General features: G+C 43.9%; 2 protein-coding genes across 5 annotated transcripts; one reads left to right on the forward strand and one right to left on the reverse strand.

The window, feature by feature from the left end:
- Positions 1 to 809: 809 nt before the first annotated feature.
- supt7l (SPT7 like, STAGA complex subunit gamma) lies at positions 810 to 12,929 on the reverse strand. The gene is made up of 5 exons (XM_083998209.1): positions 12,858 to 12,929; positions 10,769 to 11,252; positions 10,023 to 10,347; positions 6,205 to 6,442; positions 810 to 1,705 (listed from the first exon to the last, which is right to left on the reverse strand). Exons 2-5 carry the CDS (start codon positions 11,203 to 11,205, stop codon positions 1,407 to 1,409), a joined length of 1,299 nt encoding a protein of 432 aa, XP_083854335.1. The 5' UTR covers positions 11,206 to 11,252; positions 12,858 to 12,929; the 3' UTR covers positions 810 to 1,406.
- A 247-nt stretch (positions 12,930 to 13,176) lies between these two features.
- On the forward strand, positions 13,177 to 27,745 carry slc4a1ap (solute carrier family 4 member 1 adaptor protein; the record flags this gene model as incomplete). Of its 4 annotated transcripts, none has more annotated exons than XM_083997902.1 (14): positions 13,177 to 14,013; positions 15,739 to 15,952; positions 16,151 to 16,279; positions 16,368 to 16,428; positions 17,124 to 17,263; positions 17,380 to 17,540; positions 20,976 to 21,045; positions 21,121 to 21,310; positions 22,767 to 22,860; positions 23,422 to 23,680; positions 23,986 to 24,081; positions 25,843 to 25,922; positions 26,091 to 26,160; positions 26,720 to 27,745. In XM_083997902.1, the coding sequence occupies 14 exons, from the start codon at positions 13,177 to 13,179 to the stop codon at positions 26,767 to 26,769; spliced, it is 2,451 nt and encodes an 816-aa protein (XP_083854028.1). In that variant the 3' UTR covers positions 26,770 to 27,745. The 4 variants fall into 4 exon arrangements, with proteins under 4 accessions (XP_083854028.1, XP_083854029.1, XP_083854026.1 ...); XM_083997903.1 differs by having other exon boundaries at positions 22,770 to 22,860; XM_083997900.1 differs by having other exon boundaries at positions 26,091 to 27,745.
- Positions 27,746 to 27,877: the final 132 nt, after the last annotated feature.

Consider the following 27,877-nt stretch of genomic DNA (forward strand, 5'->3'; position numbering starts at 1 on the left):
CAAGCACAGGAAGCACTGGACTTTGCGCAAAAGAACAAAACAACTGACCATTCAACTCTCACCACCCCTCCCATCCCCTAATTAAGGAATGAACTCCCAAAATATCTCTAGTTTTTTTCTATTTATTATACAAATGTATAAAAAATATTTAAAAAAATATATAGAGAATACAACTTCAACCTGGCCTCTCACTCAGTGTTATCATGATCTTATTTCAACATCTCACTTTTGTCTTTTTTTTTTTTTTTTCTTTCTGTCTGTGTCACTTTCAGCCTCAGAGTGATTACGTTTCATTGTTGCTGTTGTCAGAGCTGAAAATATCTCTGGACATTGCTCTATATTTATTAGCACCGACACATGGGGGGGGGGGCTTTCCAAAACTAGGTCTGGGATACCGATTTTGTTTTCCAGCTGCTCTGTGCCCCATCTGGTTTTCACAGCTCTACAGACTAGACACCATTTCTACAACTGTGCCCCCAAAAAACACATAAATCAACTACCAGGGCAGATAATTGAATATCAATACATATGACCCCCGTCAGCACTTCCCATAGATGCGGACAATTATCTGACTAATTGTGAGAATGAAAGAGGCCCACACAAAAGAGCATCACATGTATTCAAACAGACCTGCTCATTCAGCATGCAAAATTATGCATGCTGTAATTAATTTGCCATTAAGGCTGGATTGATGTTGCCTTCATGATGCAGACTACCAAACCATAATTGCCTCTGGTGTTGCATTCACAGCTTTGCCTCATTACTGAAACAGATGCTAATTTGGAGCGGTGGCTTCAGGTTGACAGGTGTGTGAAGTGCGTGTGTGTGTGTCTGCGTGGTTCACTGTGTCAAGCTACATGTGAAGTGTGTGAAGGGAAACGTGGAAAAATACATCAGCGACATGTTCAGGAGGGGGAGAAAAAAAAATGTTTTCCTTTTTGCTGGAGCGTCTTTTAATCATAATAAATGGCACAGACAGTAATTGGTATGTGAGGAGAAAGAAGGTTGATAGCTTGAGAAAACAACCCATTCTGGTGAATTATGAAGCTGTAGAACTAAATGATTTTGCTTTTGGACCACTTAGTTTTTCCTGCTCTTCAATTCATTAGGCAGAAACTCCTTTGTGTATTTTTCATAGAACTCAAATGAACATGTTTAGTGGCAACATCTTCAGCTATTTCAGAGAAACTCTACTCATAAAAACAAACATGAAAAACTACAAAATAACTTTTTTTTCCCCATAAATCAGTCCAGTTCTTTCACGACGTTAAGTCTCTGTTTATGCAGTGGCCGTCTGGACAGCTGCAGAGGAGTCCAAGACATACTGAGTTCAAACAGTACAACTGATGGGATTTCCCCACCAGTCAAGTCCACTGTCTCTCCTCTGACACTCAGAGTCCCCTCCGTCACATCTTCTTTGCTCGTTTCTTGGGCCTCTGGTTGAAGACGGGCGACGTGCCCATCAGGGAGTCGGGTGAATGCGAGGCGTAGCTGCCGTCTGACGCCGCACCTCCAGGTGAAGGAGCCATGGCCCCTCCCGATTCACTCATGGTGGACATGGGTCCTCCCTCCTCGAACACGTCTCCCCCTAGGACACCGTGATGGTGGTGGTGGTGGTGGTGGCCCGAGCCCTGGCCCTCCTCGCCGTCCTGCGGCTCCATTTTTACTTGGGGCCACAGTGGGGAGTTATTGGCCCCACCTCCACCTTAAAGGGGAAGAGAATACGTTTAGCAAAGGTCGTTCACCATAAAACTAATCCTTATCCCCTACATTAAAGGGATAGTTCACCCAAAATCCGTGGCTTCTCTGAGTTACAGGGGGTCTCGGCGTAGCAGTGCATGTCCATATAACGGTTGCAAATAGATACCACTTTTCTTCGTAACAAAAAACATCCAAATACCTCCATGCTGCTCGTATGTAATGCCCGTCTTGTATTGAAGCCCCGAAATGCGAAATTGTCCCGAAAAAAATTAAATAAGTCTATATTTCAAGCTTGTTTTGTAGCGGAAGCTCCTCTTCCCGGTTCGTCAAATTTGGACGAACCAGGGTCTGTCCTCTTCCCAGTTCGTCCAAATTTGCATGGAGGTATTTGGATGTTTTTTGGTGTGTCTTTTTGTTACGAAGACAGTTGGTATCCATTTGCAACCGTTATATTGACCTGCACTGCTACGCCGAGACCCACTGTAACTCAGAGAAGCCACGGATAACTCTGAAACTTCTCCCAGCCCTTAGTCGACTTGAGGGTGAGTATATAATGAGTGAAATTTCAATTTTCGGTGAACTATCCCTTTAAAGAGGAACCACAAATAAAGCCTATTGTTTCAGGAAGGAGGAATTAGAATGGCGTCTTTTCCTCTGCTCCTATGGCCCAGTCTACCCGCTGTATTCTCATTAAACTGGCCTGCTCTCCCTATATGACCCAGCCTGCACCAGAATCTGCCTCCATCAGCTCTTCTTTGACTGAACAATCCCCATTTATCCCATATTCCTTGTTATAAACTTGTTTTCTTGTCTGTAACATCTATTGCACGTCTTATCTGCCCGTCCGGGGTGAGAGTTCCCTCATTCTGAGCTTTCTCCTGCTTTTTCTTGGGAGTCTTTCCCAAGGGCAGAGGATGTTGTTATGATGCTGTGTAAAGACCTTTGAGACAAACTGTTGGTAAAAATGGGCTATACAAATAAACCTGCCTTGCCTAAAAGAGTTTAAGTTAGGGGTCGTGTAGTAAGTCAAACTTTGCAGTTTCTGTAGCTGATTTTCAATATGTAAGAAATTAATGAAAAGGTTTTGTTTGTGTGTGTCTGGTTCAAGTCGATTCGTGGCCTTGCAAGATCTATTAAAGGTAAAAACAAAACTTCTTGAACAACATCAAAGAGACACAGTTTTTCCAAAGATGCAACTATGACTATGGAAAGCCAAAGGTATAGAAGTGTCATCAGCATCATTATAGTTAAAAGAGGCTCTTCTAAGCCCGGCGTTTTAGAGTAGTTTGTTGTCAGATGCAACATGCTGGTGCAGTGGTAACTGTTGCAGCACATACTTTGTTATCCCAGTTAAAGCAGAACTATGCAGGATTTTGGCTGTAATTATTGTGGCTCAGAGACACTGTGATGGTTGAGTGACCTATTATGAGGTGAATGGGGTCTAGGCCAATGCGCCCACCCCCCCCACTGGCTGAAAACCGCACTTGCAAGATCAGTCCTCCGTCTCGGTGTCACAAATCTCGTCAATGGATAGAACTATCGCGAGAAACTACCTTACGGCAGTACGACATAAGAACGCAGATGACGTCATGCATGTCACGAATCGTGATTGGTTTGAGTTCGGAAAGTCGGAGGAAACCATGGAAACATGAAATGTTTGTACTGATGAAGTTCGGCTTGTGGCTAACACGGAGCTAATGCTAACACGGACACACACACCATGGATCTTTTATAAGATAATGTAATACATCATGACACACACACACACGCCTTAGCGTTTTGGAACCTTTATTCATGTGTGTGTATGTCTGTGTCTTTGTGTCTTTGTCTGTGTGTGGCCGTATTAGCGTTAGCTCCGTGTTAGCATTAGCTCCCTGTTAGCGTTAGCTCCGTGTTAGCATTTTTGTACCAGGGAACATCTATGCATGGGACAGCGGATGGAAATTAGCCTGTGGCTACAATCCGGCTTGTTTACGATTTTGTTTCGTTCATGAACTTGCACTGTCCCACTTTAAATAAATTGAATTGAATTGAATTGAGCATTAGCTCCGTATTAGCGTTAGCCAGAGGTGGCAAGCAGTGGCGGACTGGGACAGAAAATAGGCCCTGGCATTTTTGACAGAGAGAGGCCACACATTATACATAAACACACACACACATATATATATATATATATATATATATATATATATATATATATATTGCTTGAAATAACAGCAATATGAATGGAAAGCATAAGGAACATCCAGATCTGGACGTTTCTTATGCTTTCCATTCATGGTATTTAAAAATCAGCTGACAGAGGGAGAGCAGCCTCGTTTGGTGATAAGAAGAACAGGTTCTTTAGTGTAGGAACATGAGGAGAAAAAACATGCAGGTTTTCTGTAACATTATAACTAAGACTGCGCCACCCCCCTCCCCCTCTCATCTCCCTCCCCAGGCTGAATGAACAGGCTATTGGGAAAAAAAAAAAAAAAAAAAAACAATTGCTAGTCGAACCGGTAAAAGCGTTAAAAGCATTGCGCGTTAACGCTTTAACTTTGACAGAGTGATCATAATGATGGGGAAAGAAAATGCATTATCCCAACTCAGAGGGTTATGGAGGGATTCGATCACACACAGGAGCAAGAGTTTTGATCACAAGACGGGGTGCTTTACCAGTTGAGCTACACGTTACACTCACTCCGTACTGTTAACGGCTGAATGACGAGTGAGCTTGCGCATCTATGGGCCTGCAGGCGTGTTGTTGCCACCTATTGGTCTGGACATGGAACAACAGTAGATGATAAGCAAGAGAAAAAAAAACTGTGACGGCTGCGCAGCGGCCGGCGGCGGCCGTCCTGCCGTACCGGCCGTTCTGGTATTCTCCAGAACGTACAGATGGCCAGTCCGCCCCTGGTGGCAAGTAACGAAGTACAAATACTTCGTTACTGTACTTAAGTAGATTTTTCAGGTATCTGTACTTTACTTGAGTATTTATTTTTCTGACGACTTTTTACTTTTACTCCCTACATTTATACGCAAAAATATGTACTTTCTACTCCTTACATTGTAAAACAGGCTCGTTACTTTTTTTTTGACACGACGTAAAAGCACCGGTAAAATACGTGACGAACTAGAGAGGGAAAGAGGGAGAAGAAGAGGGACGGAGGAGGGAGGGGGGGTGGTAGAGAGAGAACCGAGTTACCAACTTGTAGCCTACTGTAGCAGGGACATGGAGGCAGCAGCATGGAGGAAGGAAGCGATGGTGGTCGGACTATCTGACTGGGGGGGTTGAACACTGTACAATCAGCGCGATATAGCGCATTTACCGTTTATGAGCGGCAAAGCGCAACCTGTCCATGTGCCTGTGTCTGTGTGTACGTGCGCGCGCGCGCGCGTACGTGTACGTGCGGTGCGACCGCACGCGAGTACGGCAGGTGGACTGACTGGCAGAGATGAGAGGTGATGAAACGCTGTTTAAAAATTATTATTTTGTGAGAGTCTGTGGCGGCCCAAGCGGTGGGAAACACTGTCTCTGGTCAGTTCAATCTTGATTTTTCTGTCTGAACTTTTTTTGTTTAACAAAATTATCAAATGATGTAGGTTTCATTAACGGCAAAAATTCATTTTTACTTTTTACTTTTACTTTGAAAGTACATTTCAGAGCCTGTACTTTCTTACTTTTACTTAAGTAAAGGAGTTGAATCAGTACTTCTACTTTTACCAGAGTATCTTTTTACACATGTATCTGTACTTCTACTTAAGTACAGAATATGAGTACTTTTGCCACCTCTGGCGTTAGCTCCGTGTTAGCAGGGCTTAGCAAACACCGCTCTCTACCTTCAGCAGTAAACACAAGCACGTGTAGGGGTGGAGGGAGTGGAGGAGGTGGTGGCGGTGAGTTTTTTTTTTTTTTACGACAGTGACATGTGCCTCCCAGAACTGTGGGGGAGCTCCGGAGAGGGAAAAAAAAGAGAAACCAACGAAGGAGAGAGCTATTTCCGGCCGACTTGCATAGTTCTGCTTTAAATGGTCATTATACTTGTTGCAAACTGCAAGTCCTCCATCCCACTTGGTCCTCTTACAGACAGGAGGGCTAAGACTTGCAGTTTGTGAGAATTATATGTTGTACATTATATATTGTACATACAGTAATGTCTAAGTGCAGTCCAAGTTCAAGTTTATGAAACCATGAGTGAGGGTATCACTGTGTGAGCTGCAGAAGAGCGAGCTGATGAAAACTAGGTCATGCTAGCAAGTTACCTTACTGAAAACAGCTTCTGAGGAGACATCTTATTAGGAAGTGTTCTACTTAGATGTCAAACCGGTAGGAAGCTGCTTACTCATTAAAATACACACTGCAATTTACTGACACAACGACGCAACGAAGCAGGAGCTTAAACCGCTCCACCTGGTCACACTGCTGCATCCAGCAGTGAAGCTTTTACACACCACTGTTCACACACAGCAGGAAACGCTCCATGAGGGCAGAATATAAATGAAGAGGAGTGCTGCTCTAACCTGAGGTGTGAGGAGAATGGTCACCATCCAGGCCTGAAGCCAGCCTTTCACCGTGGGCCCCGAGGACCCCCATAGGCAGAGCCTGGTCCCCAGAGGCCAGGTCGGCCTCAGGCTCCTCGCTAACAGGGAAGGAGATGTCACTCATGGGCTCTTCCTTAATCCTCGGGGGCTTGGAGTCCTCCAGAGCCTTCTCCGGGTTCACCAGCCGCTCGTATTCCTCTGACAGATCCTTACTGACCTGAAAGAGAAATGTAAGTGCTATTTTTTTTTTTATCATTTAAACTTTTATTGGCAGCCAGAGAACCAAGGATGATACAGGCCTGATAAGAAAAAAAGGTTAGTCATTGTTACCAAGACAATTTTCGATTCGTATAGAGTAAAAATTAAAGAGAGAAGAAAATAAAATAAATCAATGAACACAATTATAGCTGCTGCGGTCGGGGCCGGGCAGTTTTGAGCAAAATTAGGCAAATTGAAAGAGAAAGTTCCGAAGCTGTAGCACATATGGTTGATTTATTATGAATTTTCAAAGTTTTGAAATTTAGATATTTCATCATCATCATCCTCGCAAGTGACACTTGGTGTGTGGCTTCTCAGATAGACTCAGGGAGTCACCGAGCGGGCAGCAACTGTCAGGGCAGATTTCAAAAATTGTCACAAAAAAACAAAAATCTGATAATATATAAATTGCATCTAGACAGCATGGAAATGTGCAGAATTCAAAATGTTCTCAAAAATTTTAGATTTTGAGATAAAATTCTGATACTTGCCAAACTTCATCCACGACTCCAAAATATTGACAATTTTTTTCGGGAAGATTGAAAATGTATTTAGCAAGAATTGGATGGTATATGTTTACAGTCAAATGTCTTCATACACTGTAGGCTCAATTTGTGATCAATCAAAAATCTGTGTGGATCGTTTGTTGAGGACAGTCTGAAGATGCTCTCTAGCAAGTTTGGTGTCAATTGAGACATAATTGTGGGAGGAGATAGGTTTAATAATTTTTTTTACAGTTTTTGAAAAAACAGAGTGATGGACTCCATAATTTGTAATGAGTTTAAGTGGACAAAAGTTTCAGCAGTATTGGGGCAACATTTTGGTGAAAGTTACAAAACTAGCATGTACCGTTGGTTTGGTAGGAATTTTCAGTTTTTAAATGTAAAAGCTTATTGTGCCTTAGTAGTAGTAGTAGTAGTAGAAGAAGAGGAAGAAGAAGAAAGAAAAATAAATTATGTGGTGCTATTTTTCTTTTGTAAGATAAAATGAGGAACTGAGATTGTCAAGATTTGACTTCTTTTCTGAAGAGTAAATCAAAGTGACTCTGCGCTGGTATAAAGATAACTGTCATCACTTTCTGCTCATCACTTTGTATTTTTGGAAGTCATGCTGGCAGTGAGGACACTGAGGTCTGTCTCTCTTCAGAGCGGCTTGCACACAAGTTTCCACACTGTTGATTGTTCTCACTCCCACAAAATCTTTTATGCTTTCTGAGATGATTCAGCAACTTTTTAAACTGAAAAAAGGAACCAGTTTTCAACCCCGTGCCAAAGATGACTGGCTTCAAAACTGATTCATTTGCAGATTATTTAATAGTTATAATCCTAGCAGTTTAGTCAACAACTTGTTAAAGCCCCAGTATGTAGGAATTGCCCCCATCTAGCGGTGCGGTTGCATATCTGAACGTATTCTTGATGTTGCATTCAGGTGAAATCGGGCAGACGTCAGACAGACAACAGACGCTGCATGTAACAGGATAAACAAGCGTCTATGTAAACAAGTGGTCCACCAGCACGAGGCAAAACAATACAGACGTGACAATATGTTGTCATGGTGATTTGCCGACGGCTGTCTGCCTGACTGCACCTGAATGCAACATCAGTGCCTCCGTCCTTCCTCACACTACACAGTGGTGACAGTTTTAACAGGCGCTACCTGGAAAACTTTCTCCCCGAGCCGACAGCTCCGCTGAGTTTCTGTGGTTACCTACGGTTACGCTGCCACTCAACGTAAAAAAAATGGCGATGCAACATGGCCGCCTCAGTTCGGTGCACCCCCCCTTGTATATTTGTAACGACTTGTAACAACTCATTCTAAGGTACGAGAAAGCTTTCATTTGTATGCGGGTGTGATTCCACTCTAGTGAAATACGTATTTATGAAAGCAATATTTGATTTTTGCTAATAAAAAGCCAAATGAGTTACATAATGTGGTTTTAATATGGTAAATAATAAGGAGCAATCCACATTGAAGAAGCTCTACCAGCAGAATATTTGATGTTTGATTGGTAACAGATAATTTATTAATAAGCACAACACTTCAGTGATGAAAGAAATGGCTCCTTCTCTGCCGTTTGACACTGTAATCCACATAAGTTTCATGGTCTGTGGCAGGTATAGAAATGTTGAGCAGCTGATTCTGACTTTGCATTAGGATGGGAACAGGAAGAGATCTAAGTGACTGTGACACAGGGTTCACTGTCAGGGCACGGATGGCAGAAGCTTCAGTCACACAGGGGTTTAGATGTCAGTAAACCGGGGTTGCAAACTGCGATCGACAGCTCGCATCAGATTGGATGAGACATTAGATGCTCAAGCATCCGTGCAATAGAGAAAGAGAAGCAGAGAGGCGGCACTTCCTCAGGTGACTGAAGATGTCAGTGCAGGATGTGATCAGACTGTGTCACAGTCAGTCAATAGTGGTGGAGGGAACGGTTATAGAAGGGATTGTGAACACGTTCACATTACAAAGATAAGAGTTCAGTACAAAAACCAGAGGTACTGGTCCACAGAGGTGTGGGGAGAAGTGATAAGGTCAGAATCCGAGACGAGTGCAGCCCTGAATGCTTCACTCCAACAGTGGGACAGTTCAGTGGCTCTTTGAAGTTGTGGGGGCATTTTGCATGTCACTGCAAATCCATACACTGGGTTATCAACTATATTCTATTCTACGATTAAACATTTCTTTCCTGATGCGAGTGGTCTCTTCCACATTGACAACACCCTGCTCCACGGAGCACGAGGGGTCACTGAGTGGTTTAATGAGGATGAAAATGATGTGAATCGTATGCTGTGACCTTCACAGGCATCAGATATCAACCCTGTTGAACAGCTGTGGCAGATTTAGAACCGACGTGCAGACTTCCCTCTCCATCGCCATCATCAAACAATGAATAAGGGACTATGTTTTGGAAGAAGAGTGCTCATGCTGCAGTCAGCTGTCTGTGATTTTACTTTTCAATGTTTGAGTAGATGGATAATATAATGTGGCTGTTTTGTTAATCCACTGACTGATGTACATAACGAGTAAAGGTCTTCATTTAAATCCAACATTAAACACTTAACATTATATGCACATTGACTGAGAGCATCCACAATGACTCAGCGCAAACACAAAGTAAAAAAATACTAGAGCTGCAACAATTAATTGATTATTCGCACAATAATTGATTATTAAATTATTGGCAACTATTTTGATAATCGAATAATAGATTTGAGTAGTATATTTTAAGAAAAAAAGTCTAAATTCTCTGATTTGTTCCTTTATGACAACAAACTGAGTCTCTCTTTGGTTTGTGGACAAAACAAGACATTTGAGGACGTCATCTTGTGGTTTGAGAAACACTGATAGACATTTTTCAACATTTAACATTCTATTGATCAAACAACTAATCGATTAATCGTTTAAATAATCGACAGATTAATCAATAATGAAAATAATCGTTAGTTGCAGCTCTAAAAAATATACAGTATGGCAACATCTTGGGTGAATGACAAATTTATACCTTCCCACAGTGTGGGAATGAGTCTCGTCCTCACCTGCAGCATGTAGCTGTGATAGTCTTTGATCCTCACTTGCCAGAAGCGCTGCAGAGCCAGCACGCTGCCGATGCCCACCTCGTGGAACACTTGCTCTACCACGTCCGGGAAAGGACTGGCCCCGAGCCGCGCCTCCCGGTCCACGGCTACCCGCAGCAGGCGGGTGACACGCAGGTAGTGCTCGTGGACCAGGTCGGTCAGAGTCTCCAACACGCTCTCCTGAGCAGACTCGAAGCCGGCGTGGGCCAGGACCGTGGCCACTGACTGGTAGAGGAGCTGCCTGCAGGAGGGCCAGCTCAGCTCTGTGACCGGCTCACCTTTACCCCTGAAAGTTAAAGAACCAGAGGAGATAGAGTTCAACTTTAGATTTCATAAAGGATATTGACAATATGTACTTACACAAAAGGCTCCAATTGAATCTAGGACTGCAACTAACAATTATTATCATTATCGCTTAGTCTGTCAATTATTTAAACGATAAATAGATTAGTTGTTTGGTCAATAAAATGTTAAAAATGTCAATCAGTGTTTCCCAAACCACAAGTTTATTATCATAAAGGAACAAAGAAATCAGAAATATTTACATTTAACAAGCTGAAATCAGAGAATTTGGACTTTTTTTCTTAAAAAACTACTCAAACCGCTTATTTGATTATCAAAATAGTTGATGACTAATTTAATAATCGATTATTGTGCCATTAACCGCTTAATTGTTGCAGCTCTAATTGAATCTCAGAGTTACTCACTTATAAAAGTCACTTTCGGGGTCACTGTGGCGGAGCTGGAAGGGTTGCCGTGGGGCTTTGCTGTCCACAGGCAACAGATCGTCTGGCATGACGGGTGGGGTGGGAGGACGTAGAGGAAGGTTGGTATCAGCCTCCTCCGTCCGGCTGCCGCCTTCGGAGGTCGCCGAGCTCTGACCCTGAGCCTGAGCCTGGGCCGTTGCCAAGAGGCCACGGAGGCGGCGGGCGTGCTGGCACAGCTGCACCGTGTGGATGGTGAGGCTGCAGGGCTCCGAGGGGATGTCCAGCATCGTGGTGGGTCGCGGGCGCTGGGCCGACGGCTGATGCAGGGGAGGGTCCTGCATCTCCACAGAGCGAAACTCGCGCTGGAGTAAGTCGAAGGAGCTGCGGCTGGGAGGTGCCCCCGCAGGACCGGGGATCTCTCCCCAGTAGCGCATCATGGTGAGCGAGCACAGACGCAGAAGGTGGATTCAAACCTGCAGCAAGTCTGGAAACTATAAAAAGGGCGAGGTTAGCATCACAGATGATGGAGAGAACATCTGCTGTTCATACAAAAGTTTGGGCGCCCCTGGTCAGAATTTCTGTTAAAGATCCCATATTATACTCTTTTTACTCAATTTCACTCAGCTGTCAGACGTCCAACTAAACTGTATTCTAAATGTATTGCCCCAAACTGATCCGTGGTCCTGAATGTCGGCTGTCTAAAAGTCGCTCTACTGAGAACAAGCTGTTTCTGGGCCTGCACCTTTAAGTAACATGGTTACTGTACACGGCAAAGATTATTACCACTTTATGACTTAAAATTGGTCGGCCTTCATCAATTTAGCTCAGGAGTTTCTTGCTGTGCACTGCAGCCATAGAAATAGACGTGGTAGGCGTTTTATCGGGGCCTCACTCCCGTCGTGACATCACCACAGGAGCTGAGTCTTAACAGCCTGTATTAGCACCGTTTTACCAGTCGGTGGGCTGCAGAGTCCATGCAGGACCTGTTTGCTTTCCTCATTCTAGGAGTTGGTAGGCTCAGGGAGAATCAGTGTAGAGACCAGAAAAAACCTGTTTTTCATAATGGGACCTTTAATGTTAACAGTTCAGCAAGTGGAAGATGGAATGATCTCCAAAAGGCATAAAGTCACAAATGATTTTTTTTCTTTTTTCATCATTAACATTTTCAAAATGTTAGAAAAGGAAAAGGGGCTGCAGCAAAGGTTTGACCACCCTGCATAGTCAGTACCTAAAGCCCCCCCTTTGGAAACAGTAAATAGCCTATATTGTCTGATAGCCTATCTGAGAGCTCAAGTCTCCTGGGTTTCCCATTCTTTTGCAGGCTGCTGCCTTGTTTCCCCTTTTCACTCTAAAATTGTGGTAAACAAAAATAACACACTGATTAAAATACTGCAAAAGAGAGTTTCATGTTTAACTTTATGCCTTTTGGAGATCATTTCATCTTCCACATTAACAGAAATTTTGACCAAGGGTGCCCAAACTTTTGCATGCCACTGTATTAAATACTTTCACTCTCTCTCATTACAGTCAACTTGAAAGTTGATAATTTATTTACAAAGTGGCGTTGTGGCTGTTTCAGAGTGGAAGCTAAAAGTCAATGTGCCAGAGCAACACAGTGGTAAATATTAGCTCTGTCGAACATGTGTATGTCAAACATATAACACACCGTACTTTGGGTGTTATGGTCATTTCGGCATTCACCTGACCAGCCGATAACACATTTTAAAGAAAACATATCAGTACGCACTGAAAGACGAGCGCGGAAAAGGTATTTTTTCTGAGTAAAACGTGATGGATGTGATAATAAATGTGAACCGAACTGAACAGCGCATTACGCCGATTCGGTTATTGTCTGAGGACAGGGTTTAACGGGAATGTCTGCTTGATAAATAGCAAGACACTGCAAAAGGTCTGATGTCTGACTGGAGTTTGGCAGTAACAGACAGGAGAGGACGCAGCAACAAATAACACAGACTGAGGGAGCAGCGGCAACAAGCCAGCTAGCTAACAATGAGCTCCTAGTAACTTATGCAGCCAGTAAAACTGTACACGCTGTAAACTTTAACCTGAAAACAGCTCTGTAACTCACGTAACACGGAGGTGGATGAAACGTCTGTTGATAGTTGCAGCCAGTGGCCCATGTACCTCAGAAGGAAGTAGCATAGGAACTAAGTTTTCTCGTCCGTGTTACAAAAAAACTCGGGTAAACTGCTGAATTAAATATTAGTTCCGTTACAAACTGCTACATTTGACCGACGTAAAATAATTAAAAACAAATCTCAATAACTTATGTATTCTTTATTTTTGAATTGCATTTATTTAGGATACATTCTTCATTTACCGTTTTTCTATTTTTTTTCTTGAGGAGGTGAAGACCCGGGCAAATTTTACAGTCGCACCAAATAAACATGGCCGCCCCCCAGCCGTCAGACGTGAGCATGAAAAACACGGACGAAGAAATGAGCTCTACAGTGGAAACGGCGGACGAGTGCTCGGCTACAAAAAACGGTGACGAACACGAGAAGACAGACTCGTCTGAAACCGAACCGGAACCAGAGGACCAGTTTAAGAAACCGGCTCTTTTCGCTGCGCCGTCTCTCGCCAGCAAACGCGGTAATGTCGCAGCTTCGTCCAAACCGACAGCAGCCGAAACAACAAAAGAAAATAGCAAAGATGAAATTGTAGAAAGTACCAGCGACTCGTCCGAGGGAGCTTCTAATGAAGAGGAAACTCAGGGGGAAAGTCAAGAACAGGAGAAGAAAGGCGAAAAGGAAAAGGAAAAGGATGCTCCTCCTGCTGTCAAAATCAAACCAGACTCCAAACCCCGGGTCCTTCCTGCCAAAGCCCCCCCAGCTGGTAAATTCCCCCCTCTGCCGTACACGGAGCCGTCGTGGGGGGGGCAGGCTTCAGATATTCCTTATGCTCTTGAAATCCTGAAAAACGGCACCATAGTGGACACGTTGCCCCTCACCCACAGGAGTTTCTTCGTGGTAGGACGTTTACCTGTGTGTGACGTGTCTCTGGAGCACCCCTCCATCTCCAGGTACCACGCCGTGATTCAGTTCCGCGGAGAGGCAGGGGAGGGGGAGTCTGTCGGGGAGGAGAGGGGCTTCTACGTCCACGACCTGGGCAGCACCCACGGCACCGTGGTGAATAAGAACAAGATCCCCCCGAAGACCTTCATCAGACTCCGTGTGGGGCATGTGCTGAAGTTTGGTGGGAGCACCAGGCTTTTTATCCTGCAGGTTGGTGGACACTGGACACCCATCACACCTCCACCTCAAATACTGCTGCAGCAGCTGCAATTAAAACATGATTGTGCCAATTCAATCATGATGTTTATTAGTTTATTGTGCGTGGACAGTCCCTATTAATCAACTGCATCAAATGACAGTAAAAAAGGCAGCTTTAGCCAGCATGGCTAATATCCTGCTGTAGTCCCCGGCCAGATGACAATGGGCACCCTAAAAAACAACAACAACAATATATTACAACACAATGATTAAAAAGAATCACTAGGGATAGGATAGAACAGGTAGGCATCAGTACAATCATGCAGAGACAGCACATAGAAACATACAAGAGCAGCACATGCAATATACCAGTAATCACACACAATAGGCTACATCAGCACATACTGTACTACACATTCGAGGATGCAGACAGACAGGGGTGCATGCAGACATCACATAGACAGATAAAACACAGACAGGCAGCATGATCATGACGCAAATAGCACAATATCTTAGTGGGTACAGGTGTAATTATGAGAGAGCCATGTTTTTAGTTTGGATGTAAAAGTACAGTATGTATGTATTTCTTTAATATGGGTGGGAAGTGAGTTCCAATTTCCTGAATGGGACTGTTAAGTCACCATGAGTGGCGCTTCTAGTGATCTGACCAGTGTTATTGTGTTGGTTTATGAATGAGTTCAATGGTGGAGGAGCTAAACCATGCAGGATTTTAAAGACCAGACAGATGTTCCTATATTTTATGATATCCTCCCAGCTCAGAAGCTTATGTTTGTGTAAGATGGTGCAATGATGTGAGCTGTGTTATGAATTGTTTTCTAGACATGCAGTTACAGTTTTTCACCTTCATTTTTCATCATTTACAGAAAAAGCAAACACTAAAAGTCCAGCCAATGAGACAAAATTAAACTAGGTGTGTTGCCATATTCAGTTCCATTTCCCTACACTGCCAGTACACAGCATGGAAAGTACTTGACATGTAGAGGTACAGAAAAGTAATACGTAGAGATTTCTATGGCAGTAAAATGTCAAGGTGTCAATGCTTTGTGAGTAGCATTTGAGCTGCAAAATTCTGTCAGTTGAAACATTAATTAAGGACCTGTCTATATCTGATTTGTCACATCTGTCCGATATTCTGTGTTATGATGTGTCATGATTGTGTATTTGAATGTTTAAATATGTGATGAACATTTGCAATTCTGAATATAGTGACAGAAATCTTATATTACTCACATGATTTACAGAACAACACCAAGAATCAGATCTCCAACATCTTACATAGAAGTCAGACGTGTCTAAACTAAGTGCTACGGAAACTATATTAGAATTTATTGACCACTTCTATTGGCTTCCAGAGTCACTGCACTGTGAAAAGTAATGTTACTGAAATTATATAGTGAAAAACCTTTTTTAATCTGCAAACTCTGTGTCTTTGTTTAGAAAATAGGATTGATCACTTTGTAATGAGGACATACTGAGCTGACCTATAGTGCTGTGTATAAGCTCAATGTGAAGTGTAAAAAAGAAAGTCATGTGTGAGAGTATGCCTGGGAGAAGAATAATAACAAAACAAAATTTTGATGACATAAAATGAAACATAACTAGATGTATGTCACATTTGCACTGCCCTTTAATGACTTAACATGAACCAGGTAAATATTCTTCTGTAAAACACACAATCAAAGATGTTAATTATCATCTGCGCTCCCCTTTTCACAGGGTCCAGAGTTCGATGAGGAAGAAGAGTCTGAGCTGACGGTGACAGAGCTGAGGGAACGTGCCCGGAAACAGAAAGCGGACCTGGAGAAGAAGATGATGGGAGATGGTTCTGACGATGAAGGCGATGACGAGAAGGAGGAAGGCGGTGAAGGCGAAACCAACAAGTCCCAGAGCAAACAGTCGCAGGAAGACTCGGGCTGCTCGTGGGGAATGGGTGAGCTTTCCTGCTGCTTCCAGGATTACACAACAGTGTGTTGTGTGTCAGCTGTGTTGACATACTGTTGTCGTGTTGTCTTCTTGAGAGAGCCGGTGTTAAACAAGTCTTGCAGGGCGAGTAACTCAAGAAGGAAGTTAATCCCCCGCTTCTCCTCTCTCCCGTCTCTCCATCTGTCCCCGTGAATTCACCCTGCAGCTGAGGAGCCTGTTCCGGAGGAGGACGAGAACGAGGAAAACCCTTTCTCAACGGAGTTCCAGGAGGACCAGGAGGCTGCGTACCTGAAAGACCCCAAGAAGGCTTTGCAGGGTTTCTACGACAGGGAAGGTGAGGAGGAAGCAAGCGTAATGAGGTGCATAAGAACTTTTTATGTTTCTTGAGTTGCATACTTGAGTTTTTCATCCTTTATTCTCAGGGGAGGAGCTGGAGTTTGAGTACGAAGACAAAAGCCACGGCAGCTGGCTGTGCAGAATAAAGTAAGAGACATCTATACAGGATATCTTAAATATTTTAAAGGATAATTCAACATTTTGGCAAATTCACCTATTGCCATAACCCCTTTACTCATAGCAGTAGGTTCATTACCTTTAATCATCGGTGCATGTTGTTTTGAGATCTGCGGGGCAGAGACGTGAGCTGCTCAGTGAACACTATGGAGGTGAATGGTACAAGTCTCCTGTCCCTCATCAAACTCATCAAATACACAATCAAACAACTCTAAAACGCTCTAGTAGACAAGTTGTGACCTGCTCATTCACCACACTATGAAATAATCATGTATAATGTAACATTACGACACATGAAGCAAATACTCGGAACTACTTGCACTTTTGAAATCACTTCGTCCCACAGCCGTGTCTGCAATGTAGTTCCGGCTACGCATTTGCCTCAAAAACAGCTCTGTAATGCTACAGTATTATTTCATAACGTGTGAATGAGCAGGTCACAACTTGTCCACTAGAGCATTTTGAGTTATTGGATTGTGTACTTGATGAGTTTGATGAGGGACAGGGGACCTGTACCATGCACCAATAATTCAAGGTAATGAACCTACTGCTATGACTATAGGGATTATGGCAATAGGCGAATTTGCCAAAAATGTTGAACCATCCCTTTAAGAATGTGTGGATGTGGTGTAGAGCTGCAGAGTTTGTGTCGATTGATTTGTCAGGCTGCCGGTGGATGATGCCATGGGCCGCCAGCTGGTTGCCGAGGTGACGCACACAGGGAAGAAGAAAGACGCAGCCGTCCAGTGCTGCCTGGAGGCCTGTCGCATGCTGGAGGCCAGAGGGCTGCTGCGCCAGGAGGCAGGTGGGAGCTCCGCCTCTCTGGGGAACGTCTGAAAGAGAAAGAAAATCTGGAAAGGAACGTGAGAGCTTGTTGACATGAGGATAAATAGTTTTCCCTGTTTCACATCCTATCTCCAGTGTCTCGTAAACGCAAGAAGAAGAACTGGGAGGACGAGGACTACTACGACAGTGACGACGACACCTTCCTGGACCGAACCGGCACCGTGGAGAGGAAGAGGCAGGAGCGCATGAAAAAGGCCGGAAAGATCGAGGAGCGGCCAGAGACTTATGAATCATTGGTAAGCATTTGCCAGCACTGAACTGATGCGTCCATGGCTGCAGGACACAATTAGAATCTTTACTACTACCTATTATTATAATTTGTACCATCAGCGTAATATTACATTTGGGGCGGCTTTTAACCAGTTTCAGCTGCTGTACTTTGTTCCAGGGGTTTTGCTTTGGTCTTTACTTGCTGAATTAAAAACAATCACTGCGATCTCTCTTATATCAAACACAAACTTTAGTTCTACTTCAGGCACAGGGCAGCATCCATAACTTTAAAGCAGAAGTAAGTGATATATTTGTGTTAATATAAGTCTTAAATAGTTATATCTTCCGACAGCAATCACTTACATAGAGTGTTTGGACCGAAACACGGGTCTCCCAGTCCCTCTGCTCTGCTCTGAGCCGAGGAGAAAACATTTATCGTATCCTACAGTTTTTATCCAATGAGGAGAGAGAACGGCATGCAGGGCTGCGTGTGCAGCCAAGGGACGCCGTGAATGTGGTGACGTAGGGACGAGGACTGTTATGGTGCGTTCAAGGAAACTCGTAACTCGTGTTTTTCCGACCTGTGAAGTGGTACCAGTTCGATCTGGTACGATTTCACGGGTCGGAAGTTACGAGTGGCCGTTAATAGTGACTTTCACCGGTAAAACAGGTCGGAAAAACACGAGTGGGTTGCCTGGAACGCTACAAAATCGTAAGTTGTGACTTGAAGCTGTAATTTACGGTTTCAAAAGCCTGCCTGGAACGCAGCATTAGCCAAAACGACCGGATTGCTTACTTCTGCTTTAACTTTTGATCTTCATCATAAAAAATAAGAAAAAAGAGAGCGGTTAAAAAACATAATGCTTCCCCCTGTCTCATCAGAGCCGCCTGTCCTTTGCTCCTGTTTATGAAATCATTTCCTGGGAGGAGGAAACCTTGTCAACCAATATAAACATTTAAACAGTTAATCAATTAATGCATACTCTGATCATTCTGACCTCCTGCCTAATATTGTGTTGGTCCCTTTTGCTGCCAAATACACAACACACTGTGCTCTTTCTATCAGAAGCAGCATGAACTTGTTCAGCAGTCTGAGCAACAGTATCTGGGGCCTCATGTATCAATACTTGCGTGGATTTCATACTGAAACATGGCGTACGCCAAAATCCAGAAACTGTCGTACGCACAAAGAAAATCTGATGTATCAAAGTGTGCGTACGCATGGATCCAAGCACTTTTCCTTTGTACATCCCAATCAACGTGGAATTGAGCGCACATGTAGAAGTGGTAATCTCCTCCCTGTCCACGCCCCCATTTAAATATGCAAATTAATGTAAATAAGGCCTGCACCAAAGATTCCCTTCTCTTTACGGTCAGAAAACACCATGAAAAACTGTGAGGAACAGCAATTTAACCAAATTTGAGTGGAAGGTGCTCCTCGATAAAGTTGAGCCGTGTAAACATCTTTTTTTTTTTTTTTTTTGCCGTCCTCCGGCACCATCACAAAGGGGGTGGGAGAGTGTATGTGTTATATAAAGGTGAATGTGAGGCGGAGGACCGCTGTCATCCCAAATGAAAGCAGACAATGTACTCTAATTAAATTATGTGAAATGGATTTACAATTTTATTTGCCTTCTTTTATACACAGATCGCGTAGTAAATAAATGCAGAAGTGCGCCAGGGAGGCTGATAAAGACACATGTCCAACTTTACGCATGTGTTTATTGACATGAAGTACTTCACACAGTCTGTGTAGTTTAACCAGCAAAAAGAAAGTCACTGACAGTGTGATATTTCGGCAGACATGCTCAATGTGCATCGGGGCGGGGGGTTACATAGGACAATTAAACAAATACATTTACTTTGCGCGCATACAGTCCCAGGCTGTAATCTGTCCCCAGCTATGCTGAATGAATGAATCGTGCGCTGAACCAGCCACCTCGCCACAATGTTTGTTAATGTGATGCATTTACGCATCACATATGATCTGTACATTTTTAGTATAAAAATGCTTCCTGTTCACAGTGTGGTCAGCACCTGAATGGAGGCGATGGCTCCCCGCCGTGTCGCGCTCTCAGGCCGGTTGCAGCGCACTGCGCTCAGTTCCAAGAGAATTGCCCTCGGAGTCATCATGTGCAAAAAAAAAAAAAAAAACCCTCCGGGACTCGTGTGCACTTCGCACTGCAGCATCTGCAATATCTTAAGACTAAAGCTGATGCTATTTTCTGCACCACTTTGCGCATGCTTTTCTATCCACCTATTGCAACACGTGGATGGGTTAGTTGTTCATAAATGTGTCTCTGATGTGCACATTACTCTGAGGACTAATTGTTTTCACATTATTAACAGTTTCCCAGCTTCACCTCTAAGTGTCGCCAAAGGAACAACAGCAGTAGAAACGTGCGTACGCCAGCTATGGAGTTGGCGTGGGCCACCGCACTTTTCCACGGTCATTTCACTTTTGATACATCTGAACGTTGGCGTGGAAAATGACGTACGCCACTTTTTTGTGCGTACGCAACATTGATACATGAGGCCCCTGGTCTGTTGGATGGCAGCACATGGGCCAGCCTTCTCTCCCCACGTGTATCAATGAGCCTGTGGCCGCTTCACCACTCTTCCTTCCTTAGACCAACTTTTGATAGATCCTGACCACTGCAGACCAGGAACAGCCCATAAGAGCTGCAGCTGCAGCACATGAGAGACCCAGTCGTTGTTCCTGCTTCTAACACATCAACTTTGAGGACAACATGTTCACCTGCTGCTTGATATAAATATATATCCCACCCACTAACAGGTGTCATGATGAAGTGATATTCACTGTTATTCACTTCTCCTGTCAATGCTCAGAATGTTAGGCCTGATCGGTGTATAATCAATCATTGATCATTGTATAACAAAATAGCAAAAATGGCTCTAACAACATTTAATTAGCCATTGTGTGCATTCAGGCACATGACTCTTGCTTTCAACACCAATTTGCAAATACACTCTGATGAGCTGATTAATTGAAGTGCTGCTTGGTGTGTGGAAATTGAAAAGAGCAGTGGAGATAATGTTTTTGTGGAAGCAGTGTGAGAATCCACTGCCATGTCTCATCATCATATCCAATGAGAACATAAAACAATCCATACAAAGCCACAGTGCTGCTTTCAGCTAAATACTCTAACAAACCAGATGCCATTTTAGTCACAGAAGTCGAGAGAGAGTCAGGTATACAATACGACATCGCCATGACAACATATTGTCACGTGTATTGTTTACATAGAGGCTTGTTTATGCCGTTACGTGCAGCGGCTGTCGTCCGTCTGCCGTCTGCCCAATTTCACGTGAATGCAGCATGAAAAATACAACTGAGTTGCTTGCGATGTACAGCCACAACGCAAGATGGGAGTAATTCCTACACAATGTACCTTTAAATGGCTCTGTGGTAACGTTCATGTGTTTGATCTTTACTGTAGGTGGCCAAACTGTCAGAGGTGGAGAAGGAGCTGGAGGACACTCAGAAGAAGCTGAATGCTGGGAGGGGAGGTGAGTCACCACCTGTTTACCTGTAGATCTGCTGTACGTTACCATGTTACTATACGGTCCACGCCTCTTTTTTAGACTCGTCTGGCTCTTCCACGGAGGACCCGCTGGATGCCTTTATGACCGCAGTGAGAAGCGAGGCAGCGATGGACGGTGTGGAGCGCAGGAAGCTTCACGTTCACGTAGCAGACCTACGCAAAGACGCCCAGCGGCTCCGCAAACTGGTGGAACTCACAAAGCCTGCACAGATGCCATCGCTGCTACCAAGGTCAGTGTGACGGGATGTTTGTATCTCACACACACAGACACAGACAACTATAGTCTCTCACATGTATAACATACAGTACTGGGCAAAGGTTTTAGGCACTTCTGATGTTAAGATTCTTCTCCATTATGCACAGCACCATCTGAGAGGCCTCTGATCGGTCCCACATTTATTCTGCAGCATGACTATGACCCACAAATTACAGCCAGTGTCAAAAAAAACTATTTTAATTCACAAGAAGACACTGAGTCCTGCAGCAGATGGTATAGCCCCCCCACAGAGTCCTGATTTCAACATTATGGAATCAGTCTGGGATTACATGAAGAGACAGGACACTATGGCTGTCTTTACACTGCACGGTTCAAGTGGCCCAATTCCGATTTTTTCCTCTCAAGTGGCTCAGATCGGATCTGTAACATGAATGTGTAAACGGGACAAATACGCATTGAATCAGATATTGTCAGATCAGATTCAGGCCCCCATTATATGTGGAAATAAATCATCATACGTCATCAATGATAATATTAATTAATGTGCTCACGCGTCTCGCTGAACCTCTGTAGCCCGTGATTGACACGTGGGGCTGACCTGGACTACCATGGCCAGCTGTGGTCACTGTCACAGGAGTTACAATGTTTAATTTTTGTGGTCCGCGCGTCTGTTTTTTCCCCCCTCACTAGTTCTTGTTTTCATATAGGCCTACAGTAACATTCATTTCTATGCGGATCGATACGAGGGCAAGCGAGGGAGTCTGAAAAAAGAGAGTGCGTGAGATAAAAACTAGATTTCACGTTTTCCTACCGGCAAAAACTGAACCGAGCCGATAAGAAATCAAGAGAGGAAAAACAAACAATGTACACAAATGTGTCCAAGAGGCTGTCCCGTCCTCACTACGTGAGCGACGGAGGATTGAACTGTGACACAACTGTCACCGTCCGTCACTGTCAGCTGCTCATCTCACAGCAGCTCCGCTCCACGCAGCCAACATATAGGCAACAAATCGGAATTGGGCATCAAGGCCTGCAGTGTAAAGACAGCCTAAGATCCACATAAGAACTATGGCAAGTTCTCCAAGATGCTTCAACAACCTGCCTGGAAAAGGTGTGTGCAGGTGTCTGGAGGAGAACTAATGCTGTTCTAAAGACAAAGTGTGGTCACACCAAATGATGATCTGATTCAGGTTTCCTCTGTCGACTGAACTGTGGATGAAGTTCATGGATAAATAAAGACTATTCATGAAAGCATCTTCACTTTACTCACAGTGCCTGAAACCTTTGCACAGTACTGTATGTAAAAGAAATAATTATATGGACTTAAGGAATTTAATTACCTGAAACATCTGCAAGTTTTACATGTAGGTTTTGTGAAGATAAAACAAGTCTGAGAAAACTGATGACATTTTTTGTAAAAGACTTTTATACCAAAATACATCAGACCACATTCAGTTTTGTTGATGTAGCAGCACCGACTCTGAGAAGCCGAAGAAGACTTTACCCCTGTTTGGAGCTATGAAGGGAGGAAGCAAATTCAAACTGAAGACTGGCACCATTGGAGTAAGTAGTTTCTCGCGGTTTTAACTCAGTCTAATCATTTGTGTGAACATTTCAGTTCGTCATCGTAAACGTGTCTGATGTTGCCTAAAGAATATTGTTGGGGATTCACCAGTACAGAAGTCTACGCACTGATACAGTAGCACATCATTTATTTATCAATTTCATGCCCAGACAAAACCTTAGATCAATTCTTCTTCACCACTCTGAAACAGCTGCCTAAAAACAGTTGTGCTATGCAGTCACTAGAGCAGCAAAGAAGAACTGATTGCTGGTAAACAATCTAATGTTGACCTTTGACTGGTGCCACAGTGTAACATGCTGCCACAAAGAAAAGTCTACGGTACACAAGGCTTTCACAACATGTTAGTGTTAGTTAGCAATCATATCCAATCCATACAAGGCTCAGCCGTATAGAGCACATTTTTTTAATACACTGGTATTGGCCTTTAAACAAGTTCAGGTATGAAAATTGTATTGACACGAGGGAGACATGGCATCAGAACATCTGTAATGTCTTCAGTGTTTTCCTCTCTGCCATTGATGTTTCTGTCCGGTCTCTAGAAGTTGCCTCCAAAGCGGCCCAACTTGCCAGCAGAGCTCTTCAACATGAAAGAACTTCCACCTGGTGGAGAAGAGGAGGAAGAGGAGGAGGAGGAGGAGGAGGGGAAGGCAGAGCAGGATGTGGATCTTGATGATCAACAGTGTTCCAGTCTTACCGAGTCTAACGTTGACTCTGAAGAGTCCAGTGCGTCTGTGAGTCAGGAGAGCGCCCCCTCAGGTCAGAGAAGACAGAAAGCAGCACAGTCCCAGGAGCTGAAAGGTAAAAGAGCCGTTACACTAACAGGATATTTATACTCATTTATACACACTGCATTTTGGTTTTCTGATCCTGTCATCACATGTTCTCAAGTTTTAATGAGGATGGTGATGGTGCCTTATACGCTAACTCCACTGGGTGGCAGTAGATTATACATGCAAACAGCTTACTGCAAAGTTTCTGTCCATATGTCGACATAGATTGTAGTTTTTGACATTTGGATTTGTTTAAAACCTAAAAAACCAGTCTATATCCTCATGTATATCACACACGACGTGTAAGGTTTGTGGTTGTTGTTTTCATGCCAGCTCAAAGCCACAGGCAGAGGAGAGGTGAGGAATGTGCTGAAGCAGTGGAGCAGGTACCAGAGCAGAGGAGCAGCAAGGCCGCAGCACTGAGTCCAAGTAGGTGATGTTTTTTTATTCTTTCCACATCAGTCTGTGCCAAGGGCGGAGGTTTGGTTTCCACACTGGTAGAGACTCAATGAACCTGCCACCCCTTCAAAATAAAAGACTTCTTCATAGACGAAAGTTAACCTCATAATAACTTCATCCTGTGCTCTCGGTGGTGAAAAATGTGTTGGCCCTGGATAGAATGTTTTGTGTGCTGTGCAGTTCAGGCTGTAGAGGAAAAGGGAGTCTTTTGAAATACTTAGGCCATGTTGGAGGTCTGGACTGACTGATAACTCAGCATTGTCAGCACTCTGATCTGTTGCTGCTCTGTGTCTGGCAGTAAGTGTGATATTTGTGCATGGTGTGAGCCTCCAGATAGTCTCCGCCCCTCCTAGCCAACCACACGCTAGCATACCCACATCAGTCATCAGCGCCTCTGGGTGGGAACATCACAATTATCGAATATGACCTCACTCCAAACATATTGCAAATTATTAGAGAGAGTTCTGTGATCCCAAAATATTGCTAGGGACGTGTCTCTACTGTCCACATACAAACGATAAAAAAGTAAATAATTATAAGTCCCATTTTTAAAATTTGACAATACAATTACTCAAAAGATCAAAAACTGAAGTAGTAATTTGCAAAATGACTGTATTATTGCATGATTTTAATGATGATCAAGGTATGCTGATGTGCTTTTGGGTAATTTATCTCCAACTCTGCAACACATTTATAAATGCACTATATGCTTTGTACATGAACTGTAGACAATCAAAATGCAGCACTTAAAGGTCCAGTGTGTAAAATCGGGCACCAAACAAATTTTATTTTATAGCGATTATACACTTACAGTATACAGATATATTCATGGGTAGTATATTCAGATTTTGCCAATAAACCTTGACAATTATTACACACTGGACCTTTAAAGGGATAGTTCACCCAATATTCAAATTTCACTCATTATCTACTCACCCTCATGTCGACTAAGGGCTGGGAGAAGTTTCAGAGTCCTCCGTGCCTTCTCTGAGTTACAGCGGGGCTCCGTGCAGCACTGCATGTCCATGTGACGGTTGCGAACGGAGCCCACTTTTCTTTGTCCAAAAAGACACACCAAAAAACATCCAAATACCTCCATAGTGCTCGTCTGTAATGTCCCTCTTGTATTGAAGCCCCAACATGAGAAATTGTTCCGAAAAAGATTAAATAAGAGTATGTTTTAAGCTTGTTTGTAGTGGAAGCTCCCAGCACTGCTCTTCCTGGTCCGTCCAAATCTTGCGCGATTTGCACTGACACCCAGTTCACGGCTCCGCAAATCGCGCAAGATTCTGGCAGAGCAACACTGGGAGCTTCCGCTACAAACAAGCTGAAAATATAGACTTATTTAATTTTTTTCAGAACAATTTCTCATGTTGGGGCTTCAATACAAGAGGGACATTACAGACGAGCACTATGGAGGTATTTGGATGTTTTTTGGTGTGTCTTTTTGGACGAAGAAAAGTGAGCTCCGTTTGCAACCGTCATATGGACATGCAGTGCTGCACGGAGCCCCGCTGTAACTCAGAGAAGGCACGGAGGACTCTGAAACTTCTCCCAGCCCTCAGTCGACATGAGGGTGAGTAGATAATGAGTGAAATTTGATTTTTGAGTGAACTATCCCTTTAACTACTGAGTGAAGATATTAAAAAAGTTGAACACTTCAGTAAATATAATCACTACACAGTAGTTGTGTGGTAACCTTTAATGTGTTATGCCTGTGTGTCTCCACAGAGTCCAAAGCAGGAGGTGACAGAGAGGCAGCAGCTGAGCCCGGTCCCAGGAAGAAGAAGAAAGCAATGGGCCCCAGCAGGGTTGGTCCTCACACACACACACACACACACACACACACACACACACACACACACACACACACACACACACACACACACACACACACACATATACATATGAACATTCAGATGCATCATGCAGAAACAGTGTGACATAAACTGAGTGTCCTCATGTTGTTGTTTCCACAGCCTCCAGTGCAGCTGTCAGGACAGTATCCAGATGACGACCCTGATTATTCGGTGTGGCTTCCTCCTACAGGTAAACAAGTCAACACATCCAGGCACAGCGACCTCCTGCTGATCTGTGTTGTGATACATAGCGGGGGAAAGAATGAACTTTCAAACATGGAAAAGATTATGTGTCATGTCTGTCAGTCAGCTGGACACAGCAGCAGTGCTGTTTCTCATAGTTTTCCAACAAAGTCAGAGCCTCCTAGTGTTGTCTGGACACCGATGGGGTTGCGTGCTCCCGGGCTACTGAACTGACTGAGGAATGAAGGGAGGGAGGGGTCCTTATTTTTTAAGGATACTGTGAGAGGAAGAAAACACTTTCAGGTCCATTTGTGCAGCTGAAATTGCAGCGACATTTGCATTGTTCAACTAAGGAATGCAGATCAAAGTCAGTTAATCATGATAAGATAAGCCTGGGCAAAATAAACTTTGAAACGGCTGCCAGACTGAGTCCGGATCCAGGGTCGGGACTAATTGTTAACGGGCAATTTTAGCATCTTGATTGGTTTCATGAGAAGCTGGCATCTCGTGCACGTACGTGTCTGTGTATCCTTTTGATGCTCAAACTTTCTTTTCTTCCCTCGTAGGTCAGACTGGAGATGGGCGCACACACCTCAATGACAAGTACGGCTACTGAGGGAAACAGCTCTCCAGCCTCCACTCCAGCAGATTTTATACCGCAGATAATACCTGCAACACAAAGGCCTCCAGTCTCCTCGGCTCTGACCGTTAACCCTCTCCACTCATCCCAGTCCCTCTGTGTGTGTGTGTGTGTGTGTGTGTGTGTGTGGCTCAGCTGAGAGGAGCCTGGGAGAACGAGGCGCCTAGAGCCGACCGGGGCCGAAACAGTGATTATACTGCTGCACCTTTTTTTTTTTATTCATCTCTGGAGGATATTTGAATTTGTGGACTGATAAACAAAGAGCTCACCATTCCAACTCACGTTAAATGGGCAGGCTTGGGGAATTGCCCTCCGAGGGGGCAGACACCGGGCACGTGGCCCGCTGGCACTTTTCACCCTGATGGGAGACGGGTGGCACCTGAATTTTGTCCTCTCTATTCAAATTCTATACAATCAAGCAGAAAACGGAGAGCGAGAGAGCAGCAGCGGTAATTGATCTGAATTCTGCTCTCCTGCTCTCTGGCTGCTCCTCCTGCAGTCAAATCCACCTGACGTCCAATCTGTGTCCGTCCTCTTGTTTGGCTTGCTGGCATAACCTCTTTTTTTTTTTCCAAAAGGAGAGTGTGTAGCAGGGAGGGGAGAAAGAGAGGGAGCAATGAAGCAGCTTTTCTGACCATCTGGACACTTGGATGGCTTACTGGATGAAACACAAGCTGATAATGACTCAACCTAAGTGGAGTGTGTGTGTCTGTGTCTACACCGACACACACACACACACACACACTCTGAGCCCAACCTCCTCAAACTTCTCTATTTAACGTGATTGTCTTTATGAGCGAGTCAGCCACTGGGGTGTTTGCCTAGAGCAGGATCCCTCGCTCTGTGAAATCTTGGTTTACTGCCATACGTTCCATCCTCTTTCCCGTTGTCTCCTCTCAAAACATTAAGAAAAACTGTATTTTGTTATATAAATGTATAATAAAAGTGTCTGTACATAACCTCTGGAGTTATTTCCTCTTACTTCCTAACAGACCTGATTACACTTTCAAGCTCTCTCCTCTAAATTTTCCAGCAGTCTTTCCTCTCTTCTTCACACACAACCCCCGGCTCTGACGTCAGACTT

Source organism: Trachurus trachurus (assembly GCF_905171665.1).
Source record: "Trachurus trachurus genome assembly, chromosome: 22".
Classification (NCBI taxonomy): Eukaryota; Metazoa; Chordata; class Actinopteri; order Carangiformes; family Carangidae; genus Trachurus; species Trachurus trachurus.